At 43.6% G+C, this 12,316-nt stretch overlaps 3 protein-coding genes across 3 annotated transcripts, besides 18 other annotated features; 1 reads left to right on the plus strand and 2 right to left on the minus strand.

The window, feature by feature from the left end:
• Positions 1 to 38: 38 nt before the first annotated feature.
• On the plus strand, positions 39 to 2,159 carry PVX_098685 (replication factor A-related protein, putative). The gene is made up of 2 exons (XM_001614537.1): positions 39 to 332; positions 713 to 2,159. The coding sequence occupies exons 1-2, from the start codon at positions 319 to 321 to the stop codon at positions 2,154 to 2,156; spliced, it is 1,458 nt and encodes a 485-aa protein (XP_001614587.1). The 5' UTR covers positions 39 to 318; the 3' UTR covers positions 2,157 to 2,159.
• Positions 1,203 to 1,238: a microsatellite.
• Positions 1,331 to 1,359: a microsatellite.
• Positions 1,732 to 1,806: a microsatellite.
• Positions 2,160 to 2,986: 827 nt separating the features above from the next.
• Positions 2,987 to 9,410, minus strand: PVX_098690 (E1-E2_ATPase/hydrolase, putative; the record flags this gene model as incomplete). Its single annotated transcript, XM_001614538.1, has 2 exons — positions 2,987 to 3,336; positions 3,554 to 9,410. The coding sequence occupies 2 exons, from the start codon at positions 9,408 to 9,410 to the stop codon at positions 2,987 to 2,989; spliced, it is 6,207 nt and encodes a 2,068-aa protein (XP_001614588.1).
• Positions 4,471 to 4,512: a microsatellite.
• Positions 5,422 to 5,601: a microsatellite.
• Positions 5,475 to 5,525: a microsatellite.
• Positions 5,549 to 5,625: a microsatellite.
• Positions 7,743 to 7,794: a microsatellite.
• Positions 8,206 to 8,225: a microsatellite.
• A 432-nt stretch (positions 9,411 to 9,842) lies between the features above and the next one.
• Positions 9,843 to 9,874: a microsatellite.
• Positions 9,875 to 10,045: 171 nt separating this feature from the next.
• Positions 10,046 to 10,082: a microsatellite.
• Positions 10,083 to 10,348: 266 nt separating this feature from the next.
• Positions 10,349 to 10,369: a microsatellite.
• Positions 10,350 to 10,370: a microsatellite.
• A 54-nt stretch (positions 10,371 to 10,424) lies between these two features.
• Positions 10,425 to 10,447: a microsatellite.
• A 172-nt stretch (positions 10,448 to 10,619) lies between these two features.
• Positions 10,620 to 10,639: a microsatellite.
• Positions 10,640 to 10,908: 269 nt separating this feature from the next.
• On the minus strand, positions 10,909 to 12,062 carry PVX_098695 (hypothetical protein, conserved; the record flags this gene model as incomplete). The annotated part of the gene is made up of 1 exon (XM_001614539.1): positions 10,909 to 12,062. The coding sequence occupies one exon, from the start codon at positions 12,060 to 12,062 to the stop codon at positions 11,214 to 11,216; it is 849 nt and encodes a 282-aa protein (XP_001614589.1). The 3' UTR covers positions 10,909 to 11,213.
• Positions 11,573 to 11,625: a microsatellite.
• A 17-nt stretch (positions 12,063 to 12,079) lies between the features above and the next one.
• Positions 12,080 to 12,100: a microsatellite.
• Positions 12,101 to 12,234: 134 nt separating this feature from the next.
• Positions 12,235 to 12,316: part of a microsatellite that runs on past the window's edge.

The following is a 12,316-nucleotide window of genomic DNA, read 5'->3' on the forward strand; positions in this document are numbered from 1 at the left end:
TATCTTTCCTTGCAGGTATGTATTATTTCATTCCCCCTGGGGGCATTCTTCATCACATGCTTTACCGCGCACTTTGCCGCCCATTTTGCCGCTCATTCCCCCTTTCGCAGCACACCATAAGCCAAAAACATACCAACACATAACACAAAAGGAAGGAAAAACAAAAGAGAGAAGAACCCCACGTACATAAACACATACGCGCTCGAGGCAGCCTTATTACGAAAAATTACGAATGTATAAAAATTCACTTTTCCTATTTTAAACCACTCAAATAAGCTACCAAAAAAACGGACCACATTTTTTGATGTAAAATTCAAAATGAGCGAAAACGAGTAAGTTTCACGATAAGGCAAAACGTCCAAATGGCTGAGAGGGACGAGTTTACGTCTCTGAGCAAAGAGGCATACGTCCATAAAAATGTGCTTATGAGAAAAATGAACAAAAGTGAGGGTACACCTTGTGCAAGTATCTATGATAGCTGCCCCTGCACCTCAGTTTTGTGTGCATGGGTAGAATATATCTCCAGTGTGCTTTTCTGACAGGCGTGTCGCCCTTTTTTTATGTGTGCATTTTTGAGGCATTAGTTTGGTGCTGAGGAGGGGGATCTTTTTGTAGGAGGCACGTCTGCATAGGGGTGTCCCTTTGCAGTTGTTCCCCTTTATAGTGGTGCCCCCCTACAGTGATGTTACTTCTCCCTCCCCCCCCTTTGCAGCCTCCTCTTCCGCATCAGCCAAATAACGACCTACGTCAGCAAGTGGATTATCAAGGCCAAAGTGGTGAACAAGTCGAAGCTGTCCACCTTCAAAAACAACAACAGCTTCTTCAGCATAGACGTGACGGACGTGCACGGGGACTCCATCTCGTGCAAATTCTGGGGGAGCGCGGCGGACAAGTGGTTCAACAACATCGAGCTGAAAAAGGTGTACATCTTTTCCAAGGGTAGGGTTTCCATTGCTAACCCTAAGTACAACACGGTAAAGCACAAGTACGAACTGACGTTTAACGAGGATAGCGAAATCCATGAAGTGAAGGATGATGGGGAAATAAAAATACAGAAAAAAATCTCGCTAGTCAATTTAAGGGACATCAAAATAGCCACAAAGGAAACCCCATTCACAGCAGATTTGATAGGTATAGTTAAGCACATTGGCACCATAAGCAATTTGAAGACAAAGCAAGGAAATGACATAACGAAGCAAAATATAATCATCGTTGACGATACGAAGCACTCCTTCGAAATAGCCTTCTGGGACAGCAACGTAAACCTAATTAGAGATGAAATAAAGGAAAACGAAATTTATATCTTCACCAACATAAGCATACGGAATTGGAATGACATGAAAAATGGAACCTTTGGTGTCACCAGTTCGATCGAAAAAATAGAAAACTTAAATGAAGAATTAAAAGCTAAATGTACAATGATATCAGAATGGTATAATACGAATGGGAAATATGAGCAGTTCACCAACATGAGGAACATCCTATCCAATGACGTCAGTCAAATTCCAGATAAGCATTACGCCTTAAGTGACGTAAATGACGTTTTAGCAAAAATTTCGGGTACCTACACACTCGTAGGGAGAATTAAAAGAATATACTGGAAGAGTAAAGAAAATGAGCACCGATTTTACTATCCTGCTTGCACTAAGTGTAAAAAAAAACTACTGTCAAGTGGACAAGACAACGCGACAGATAATGATTACGAAACAAATGCAAATGATGAAGAAAGTATTGTATATTCCTGTATGAATTGTGATGAAAATAATGTTAAGCCTTTTTATAACTACACCTTTAATTTCCTCTTCATGGATTTTTCCGGGTCCATAACTTTAAGGGCCTTCTCCGATGAAGGGTATAATTTATTGGGCAAAAAAGCAGAAGAGTTAAAAGGCCTGGATGAAGATACCCTAGATTACCTCTTCAATTACGATTTCTTATATAAGGAGTACAAGGTGGTCGTTAGGGTTAACCAGAAAGTGTACAACGGAATAGAGCGCGTGAACTTTACCGCCATGAGGATTTTCCCGCAAAAACATTCGGACATTTCCTATCTGCTAAACGAAATTCAGCTGCTCATTTCGAAGGACAACACGGCTAATAAGAATAAGCGGGCCCTAAATGACGATTCTCATGACGCGAAGAAGCAGAAAGTATGATTGCTCCGATGTGATGCAGGGGGGAAAAGCACACCAAGGGCGTTCCTCTCCTGCGGGGGCACAGCGGTAGGCCCTGTAGTGCCCCAAAACGGGCAAGCCAGCAAGGCAGAAAAAACATACGACCACGTCCCACCCCCAGGTGCCAACCGCACACGCAGGAACACCACTCATGTCTACATTTTTTCATAGTCACTTTTACACCTCTCCCATGTGTACCCCTATGCGCGCTTAAAATTATCACCCCATTTGAACTTTAAAAAATAAAAAAGTCTTCCCCTTTGCTATACAAAAGGGATCACCTCTTCTTTTCAAATAAAAAGGCACAGCTTTTTTTTTTTTTTTTACGCCTTTTTATTCACTTCGAAACATTTCGTGTAGGTCCCCCGTAAGCCTTATTCACACTTTTTTTTTTTTTTTTTTTTAAATGTTATGGATTGATAAAAGAAAAAAAAAGAAAAATGGGTGTAGGGGTGTGTGTAAACGACGGGGTAACTAACAACAGCAAAGGTGTTTTATTAAATTAATTATGTATACTAGGTAAGCGGTAAGTTGGCTCGGCGCTGTGCGGGCGGGCTCAGCTTGCCCATCGGCTTGGTTCTTCATCACGCACGGAAGCTCAATGCATGGCAGTGCGCGCTTTCTAGGTACCACGCGTGTTAATTCGACTCTTCGCCTGATTGCAGCTGTCGGAAATCTGCTCATATGTCCCGCAGGAGGCTAAAAAAAAGGGGGAAAGAAAGTGTTAATGTGGCATGGTTGATCCTATTCACGTGCATTTACACACACGTATACACACTTGTGCATAATAACGCGCTTGCCCCTGATGCGCCCTACAATTTCAAAGACAAGGAGGAGAGAATCACAATGATGGAGCTGCAAAACATCAGGAAGGTGAACAGAAAGGGCGAAAAGACGTAGTTGAGGGCGTAGAACGACCCGCTTGCCAAGAGAATAAAAAAGACGTTGATGAGGAAGGAAAACAAAAAGTTGAATTTGATCACTATCAAAGTTTTTCTGCTTATTTCAAACAACTTCGTTATGACGCTTATGTCGTTGTCGACGATGCACGCGTCGGCGCTGTCCATCACCACGTTCGAGCGCGTGCTCAGGGACAGCCCCAGGTCCGCGCTCTTCAGGGCAAAGCAGTCGTTTATGCCGTCTCCGATCATGCACACTTTTCCTGCAAAGGTGGGTGGAAGTGGTGCGTGGAAGTGATTAGCGGAATGGTGTGGGGTAAAATGTGCACCCATGGGGGTGGGTGGGCACACATGGTGGTTGTGACGAACAGAAGGAACATCGCTGGGGTAGCCCCCAAAAAGGATATCCTCTGGGGAGGCCCCCCACACACACACACTGTTATACACTGCTAAACACCGCCCCGCTTTTTTCTCACTCACCACTGCCGAGCGACTGTATCTTCTTCACAAAGTGGACCTTCTCCATGGGCAAGGTATTCGAGGACACGTTCTTCTTGGATATCCCCAAAATTTTAGAAATGTAAAGAGCGTTCATGTAATTATCACCAGTACAGACGTAGACCTTTTTGCGCTCCCTCTTCAGGAACCTAATAAAGTCAAACACCTCCGGTTTTATGTCATCCACGAGGGTAAAAAATCCGACGATTATTCCTTCTATGCACATAAAAATAATATTATTACTTTCGTTTTTTTTGCTATTGGAATAATTGTACAGGTACTGATACGTCTTGTGTACATTACAATCACAGGAGTACAGATGGGCCTCCAAATTTTTGATATTCAATTTCTCATCAACAGTTTCTGCTGCCTGTCGACAGTGCGTGTTTTTATACTTCGTATAGCAGTAGTACAGCGTGCCAATGGTAACCGATAGGTCTTTTAACACTCCAGTGATACCCTGGCTTTTTTCATTCTTCAAATTTTGCACATCAAACGTTTCGTTAATGCAAAAATTGGAATTTATAAAAGCATTTATTGACGTAGCGTATAAATGGTTACTATACTTTTCCAAATTTGCGCTTAAACTTAAAAAGAGGTATAACCAGTTGGTAATTTTTTCACTCAAATTATTTTCACTATCAAATGGGTCCTCATCATTTTGTTTCAACTCACCATCGTATGACAGTTGTCCATCTGGCTGAGTATCCGTAATGGTCGTGTCATTATTTTCGCTGCTCGTTTCGCTGGTATACGAATCGTCAGGTGAAGAGATGGACACTTCCGGGTTGTTTATAAAATACTCCTTCAGGGAATTGTCTCCTATCTGATTATATTTATTTTTCTTCCTTTTATCATTTATAAATGACACTATGCGATTGAAGATGGACTGTTTTCCACTGCAGGGGGTGTGCTCCATGTCGTTGGAGTTCCTCGGGCTGTTTCTTTCTTCTCTCCTCATCACCGATTTTTTTATCTCAATTTTGTAAAAATCCCTCTGCGTTGTGAAGGAGTAGAAGGTGACATTTTTGCCTGAACAGTGCATGCTTTCTATAAAATGTAAAGTCTTATTATTACCGCCATCGTTTGTGTCACTTTCGCGCCAGTTATGTTTGTGCTCTTCGGTGAGGCTACCTTCGTTTGGCGGACAGCTGTCCCCATTTCTACCCCCATGGGCAGCGTATCTGTGAGAAGGGTTTCCCGTATTTTTCCCCCTCTTGTCCCCGTTCCCATAATGCTCCCCTCCATCGGAAGTATCGCCTAAACGGCTGTACACACTCACTCCGCTGGCGTCACCCCGAGTGGGAGCACTTTTGTGAGCTGCTTTATTTTTCTCTTCACCCGTGTGATGATGCGAACTGCTAAAATGGTGGTCATCACTGGAGAGGTAGCCCAACGCGCTGCCCATACACGCACTGCCCGTATCGTCTTCCCCAAAATTCACCGCGAGCTTATTCTTTGAAGCCTTTTTCAACAACTGGTCTGCGAAGAGGTCCAAATTGGAAGACACGTACACTTTGTTGACCACCGGCTTCCCAACTGTTAGCGTGCCCGTCTTGTCAAAAATGAAATGATTACATTCGAGGAATATTTCGAAGAGGTTTATATTTTTTAATATAATTCCAATGCTGCTACATATGTACGAGCTGATGGCAATGGACAGAGGACTCGCTAACCCAACGGCACAGGGACAAGCCACACATAAAATTGATAGGGAAAAATGAATGGAGAAGAATACACACGATAAAAATCTGTTTAACTTAAAATAATTATCCTTCTTTATATTCACATAATCAAAATAGGTTAGGAAAAACCAAATGAAAAATACGACAATGCATAACCCTATAATGAATGGGATGAATATGCTAGCTATTTTATCTGCATATAATTGTAAATTCGTTTTTTTGCAGTTCACTTCGTCTAAAGTTTTCTTAACATATTCAATATAGTTCCCCTTGGAAATGTCATCAATAAAAAGAATTATTATCCCCTGTACACATTTAGACCCTGCATATATTTTGTCCCCTTTAAATTTGCTAATGGGTTTTTTCTCCCCACTAATCATACTTTCATCTACATAGGAAATGTCATCGTTCATTTTGATCCCATCAATTAGTAACGTGGCCCCTTCGTAGAACACCAAAATGTCGTGCTTTTGGATAAACTGCACTGGGTAGCTATTGATCGTAAAATCGTTTATGTTAATCTTTTTGTCTTCGCAAAATATTTTGTTGACATCTATTCCTTTGCGCTCATGGGGGGGGCGGACGACCCTGCCGCAGGGGGAATCCTCACCTACCGCCGCTGCGGATGCTGCTCCTCCCTCTATCTTAAACTCTCTGCTCGAACATTGGGCGCTATTTCTGCAAAAGTCGGACAGTGCACTACTTCCAACAGGAGACGTCTCTCCATTTCCACCGGGGGACTCATTTCGATTGCCACTCGAGTTGCTGTGATTAAGAGGGGACCCACTGTCCTTCCCATTACGCGAACTTGCAATTGTGCAATTACTCAGCTGCTTCCTCAACTGGGGATCTTCCGTCTTGTCATTCCTCTTCTCCAGGATGTACACATGCTTGGTGGTCCTCTCGTATAAATCTTCTATTTTCTTTTTCGTAAAACTGACTAAAAAGTTCTCAATTTCGAACCCCAGTTTCATTATACATATTAGCAAAGCGGATGAATCGAAGTAGAGAGGAATTCCCTCCAAGTCAACGGAAAAAAACAAGCAGAAGAGCAAAAGGAGAAGAGAGTAAAAGTAGGAAAACGAGGAACTGATGGATATCAAAACGTTCATGTTAATTATTCCATTTTTTAAATTTTTGTAGCCATTTAGAACAAAATGAAATCCGAAATAGAGGTAAACAATGGAACTTAGCAAAAAAATAAAAAACAACCTCAGCGATAGGTTTCCAAATAGTTTACCGTCCAGGTATATGCTTGACAACGTATTTGCCATACAACTGTGTAAATTGTTCTCATCAAAAAGGGAATCTCCTTTAGGTAATTCTTCCTTCTTGGTACTCTTCTTTGGCTCCCCTTTCGGTAATTCTTCCTCCTTGGTACTCTCCTTTGGCTCCCCCTCCTGGTTCTTCCCTTTCGCCATTTTACAACTTTGTTCTTCTTCCCCCCCTTTAATGTTTCCCTCTTGGGAAGATCCCCTTTTCATTTCTTTTTCCGCATGTGTGGTCTTCCCCCCCTTCGCGCTTGCGCCTCTGCTGAAGCGGGCGCGAAAGTGTGCCAGGGAGTCTCCCCTGGGCTGAGAGTCCTTCCTGAGCTGAGAGTCCCTCCTGAGCACAGTACCTTCAGCGGACGCTGCTACCTCGTTAGACGTTTCCGCATCTTTCCCCCCATTTCTCCCTTTTTTCTGCTTTTCCTCCCGTCGAAAGTCAAACAGGAAATCCACCTCGCCAATCTCGGTCATACTCCCCTTCTTAACATCTTTACCATTTGAGGAATCCTTCTGAAAGTAGTTAGAGTTCGGAACGACCTTCTTCTGGCTGTGCGCCTTCTTCCCCACGTCATCCTCCGCTCCTTCCTCACCATTCGCACGATTTTCCTCATACTTTTTTGGTTGTAGTTTATCGGACGGGGATAATCTATCCTGCTCGAGTTCTTTCGTCTGCTTCTCCTTGTTTGTCTCTCCAAATTTGTCAGCTGTAGGATGGAGTCCTTTTCCATGTTCCGCTTCTGCGGCTCCTTCCTCAGAAGGGTCCACCTCCTTGCCAACTTGCTTGCCCTGAGCCATCCTGATGTCTATGGCTTCCGGGTACGCGATGGCCGCGTCGTCCTCCTTCTCAGAGTCGCCCTCATCAGAGTCAGCTTCACCCTGGCTGCGCTTCTTCCCCTTGCGGTTCTTCTTCCCATCACTTGGTGCAACCGCTTGGAACTCCCCCTTTCGCGAATTGCCCCCCACGTCAGGAGTGAAAACCTGTGGTGATGCGTTTCCACTCGTCGCGGTCACCCCTTGTCCCCCTTCCCCCTGCGGAAAATACCGTTCGGCGCGAAAAAGAGGGGAAAATAAATTGCTGTCCCCCCCATCGGGTTGAACATACAACTCATGTGCAGCGTTTCCCCCCAAGAAATCCCCTTTCCCATTTGTGAAATGCAAAAAATTAAACATTTTCACGTAATTCCCGTAAGTGCCATAGGAATAAAAGCCATTCATGGAACCCATATTCATTTGGTAATTATTAAGGACTATAATGACAATGCTCAAAAAAAAACAGCACAAAAGTTCAATCAATTTACGAGAATTATTCATTTCATTATTTCTTGTGCTTCTAAAAAATTTCTCTTTATCTTCATCATAGTAGGCGTCGATATTTTTCTTCTTCTTTAAACATTCCAAAATGAACCTAATCCCGACCACATCTGGGTTATACAAAATGTAGACATACTCATGCCGCACATCATACTCTACATTTTTAATTCCCTTCATATTTTTCAACAACCCATAGGCCTTTATCACGTCGTCCCTAAATACATACAGAGTGATGTCAAAGAGGATGCCCTTATTATGGTTATCTTCATCCTTATACAAGTCTATCAGGTCATTATTAAATCCGCTCTCCTTTATTTCATTCATTATTTTGTTCACGAAATTTTTTACACTGTTGTTGTCGCTACTTTGCTTGTTACACCCGCTGCTCGGGGGGTAAGAATCCACCTCAGACACGTTCAGTTTTAACTTGATTTTACTATCTGTTGCGAAGCTATTTCCACCTACAATTAAATTTTTGTCTTTTAAAAAACTGATGATTTTATTGCCACAATTGTCACACGTCATGTTGTAAATTCTCAATTCGCAAATGTATATATTTTCTTTTTTCCCTCTGTACGTTTCGTAATCTTGGAAGATGTTTCCTCTCCGGCTTCTTCCACTTTGGAGTGAATCTCCCTTACGTAACTGTTCCTCCTGGTAATCGGGTGTCTCTCCCCGTTTGCATCCCTCCTTTGCGCATTGGCGGTTCGACTGCTCGAGCCCCTGATTCTTACAATGCTGCTTCCCCCTTTTGGTTTGGTTAACAGAATGGAGGTTGCCCAATTTTTCGCCATGGGGAGAGTCTTCACCACTTCCGTGCTCACCTTTCACTTCGCATGCAGCGGAACGCGCATTTGTGCCTCCTCTTCCGTTGTAGGCGTCGCTCAAGGGGTTACCCCTAACGTTAGTGCGGCGTTCGCCAGGACATTCGTCGGTCTGCATATCATGCGCATCGCCCTTTGCTCCGTCGTAAACCCCGTCGCCAGCCCCGTCACCTACCCCGTCATCCACGCCCTTCCTATAAATTTCTTGATACCCCTCTTCGAAGTAGCTCCCCCCATACCCACTGCCAACCTGTCGGCTTAATTTCCCATTCCCATTTTTTTCATCATTGTGGCCACCCTCCACATCCTCACCAACGCCATACGCATTTGCTAAAGTGACATATCCATCCCCATCGGGCAGCCCCCTCGAGTTGGCCCCTTCACCCACATTTGTTCCCAAAATGGTATTTTTAACATAACTACTGTGGTGATTACCTTTTGTGTGTTTTCCCTTCGGATAAAAGGTAAACGTGTTTACATCTTCGACATTTTCACGATGAGCCAACTCGTTCAGTGCGCTGTCCTTTTCTGTTTTATCTTCCTCTTGGAACTCTCCATCCATATCTTTGCTGCTGTTTATAATTGCTACTAATCTGTTCGCGTCAACTACACTGTCGTTGAACGATATGGAGGCAGAGTTCCCCTCGAAAGTGACCCCTTCCACCCCTTCTACCTCTTCTATCTTCAAAGAAGTTATCTTCCTTTTCACACTACTGTTTAGGTTGCTAAGAAGCAAAACGCTTTTCGCCATTGTGCGAAGGGTGTGCGAAGGGTATGCTCACGGGGTGTACACAAAAGGGCAGCACACTCCACATGCACATGCGTACGTGTGGCACACACAAGAAAAAGGGACAAAAAAAAAGAAGCTAGGGGGTTTGCTAAACTGTTTTAGGAATGTAATCAAATTTGTAAAGTGAGCTTAATTTGGAGGGCCATTTTGGGAATGTTCCCATGGGCTTCTCAACTAACTTGCTATGCCCCCGCTTATGCCCTCTTTTGTGCCCTCTTTTCTTCCCCTTTTATGCCCCTTCTTTCCCCCTTCTCAGGCATACAACGCATCACAGTTCGACATGCACATAAATTGACACTTTCACAATTCGCGCGACCATATGCCTACTTACAAGGGCTGCCAAGCCCCCTCGACAAAACTGCTCTGTTAAGTAAGCGAACTGGGCGCCTCTCCCCCGTGTCCGTTCAAAAGAGCGCATAAAAAAAAAAAAGGGAGAAAAGGAATTACACTCCCAAACGAGCTTTAACTACAAAATAGTCGTCTTTTAAAAAGGCATAAACATGTCAACACGTCGAAATGCTACACATTTGAACATTACAAGGGGCGCCTGCATCAGGACAAACAATTTATACGCAAAGAACAGGTCTAATTATTACTCAATCAAGGGCGTGAAAAATGGCCGTATAAAATAAAATTAAAAAGGAAAGCAAAAGTACATACAATTGTGTACGTAAGTATAACCTACTAGGTTTGCTCCAATTTGTGTGGCGTTCGCCAGGCGTACTTTTGTTGCTATATTGCTCCAACGGCCGGCCATCACACTGTTCGAATAGTGGTGAGAGGGCCTAGGGCCGCACGCAAAATAGCACATACTTCATGCGTACATCCGCGTGTATGCGTGTGCAATCGCGCTAGGGCATATTCGCACAAATGCGTGTTCACGATCGTACATTTCGCGTGCATACATATATAGGATGGCGAAAAAAAAATTTTGCGGCCATGGGGCTAATGCAAAAAATAACAAAAGCGAAGAGCTCCGTGTACAAAAGGTGAGCGAAAAAATAACCTCGCGCGGTAGATTCAAGAATGAATAACACACTTTAAAAGAAAGCGAAAAAACGTCGCCACCAAGGTGCTAAAAAAGGGGGGGTGCATTTTTTTCGAAGTGCCCGAAGGCGCCAGCCCCCACGCATACTTAAAAATTAGGCGAATACTTAAAAATATGCGAGTGCTTAAAATTATGCAAACGCGTAAAATTACGCGAATGCTTAAAAATTACACGCATCCGCAGCATTATTTGGCAATTTTTTCTGGCAGATTTTTCCCTTTATTTGTTTTTCCTTTTTTTTGCTAGCACGCCTTACCCCTTCGCAATAGAATTGCAAAATTTGAAAAGCACCTTTTTAGTTACGCACTAATTGGTATTGACTCACCGCTGAGCTAACTAGAATGAATTTTTTGTTTAGGAAAGAAATTCCCATAAAGCGTTAAATGTACGTATGTGTGTATGTGCATGTACATATTCGTATGCGTAGGCGCAGACACTTTCGTCCCCCCACAAGTGGTGCTTATTATAACCATGTGGGGCTCTTTACGCAGTTTGTGCAAATTCAACCACGATGACTTCTGTGGCGCAAAAAAATAGAGGCAGCCTGGTTGACCTCGGTTAAGAACGGGTCGTAACGAATAAAGGCACGCCGCAAGAAAAGGTAGCCACGCGTGGAGGAACTACTTTGCAACGGGGCACATCCACATGCGTCTCAGCGCATACCCCTACGTCGCTGCGCTGATGCATAGCTCATCACAACGATGCAGAAAACCCCGCTAGAAGGTGTTCCAGTTCTCCTTGTGGATGTTCTGGTTGTCCACATCTATATATTTGGTGTTCAGGTAATTGCTCTGCTTCTTCAACTTGTAAATAAACTTATTGTTGTACGTGTGAAACGAATCTATGCTCTTCTGCACAGAACTTAAGTACTCGTCGAGGTACTTATCATCAATGGGGTTTTCATAATTGATCTCTAATTTTTTTCTATACAAATGATTTTTATATATTAAACAAACACAAGGCACATAGGTAACATCACAATTGTAAGAACACTGTGGGCAGACATTAACATCCAGGAAAAAAAATTGTAACTTTTTATTCTTTTCGATGATACTTTTAAATTTCTCAAATAAAAGAACACTAATGTTATTTTCATAGCTACCAAAGTATAGCACCTGTAAATCGGTGGACGTAATGACATTTGTGCATTCTTCATTTTCTTTCTTCATTTTTCCTAAATCGGTTCTCACTGCGTCCTTTCTTTCCTCCATGGAGGGTTTAAATCCGTCCGCCAAATCTTCCCCATTATGCTCCCACGTTTCTCCCTGATTAAACTTGTTTCCCAATTTGGAGTAGTCCTTAAAGTACTCATTTTTTACGACCAAATTGTGGTATTCATCGTAGCTGTTTATTACCTTCAAATTGTTGTAGTATGTTTTATCTAATTTGTACACATTGTAAATGTACTTGTTGTCAACGGCTGTGATGCTGTCCGTCTTCGCCGCGACGCTGTCCATCTTCGCTGTGCTGTAGCTCTTGCCTAGCCATGCGGCGGCGAATTTGCCACTGGCGCGGGGGAGTCGCTCCCGCCTGCAAAAACCTGCCACTTTGATCATCTTAATCATTGCTGCTTCGGTTCAGTGGTGTAGAGGAGAAGGGGGGGACGGGGTCGCACTGGGGGAAGGGGCAGCACAGGCAGACGTGGCAGAAGAGGTAAACGTGGCAAACGTGGCCAAAGCCGTAACACGCAGCAGCCGCAGCGGCCTTTCAAGTTGACATGCCGAACAAGCCGCGAGGCAACGCGTCCCTCTCCCCTTCACGCCGGCGTGCATACGAGCCTTTATTTTCCAGGGTGCTCTGCATACGGAAAATGTGCCCA

The sequence above is a fragment of the Plasmodium vivax genome, chromosome 7, assembly GCF_000002415.2.
Source record: "Plasmodium vivax chromosome 7, whole genome shotgun sequence".
NCBI classification, from domain to species: Eukaryota; Apicomplexa; class Aconoidasida; order Haemosporida; family Plasmodiidae; genus Plasmodium; species Plasmodium vivax.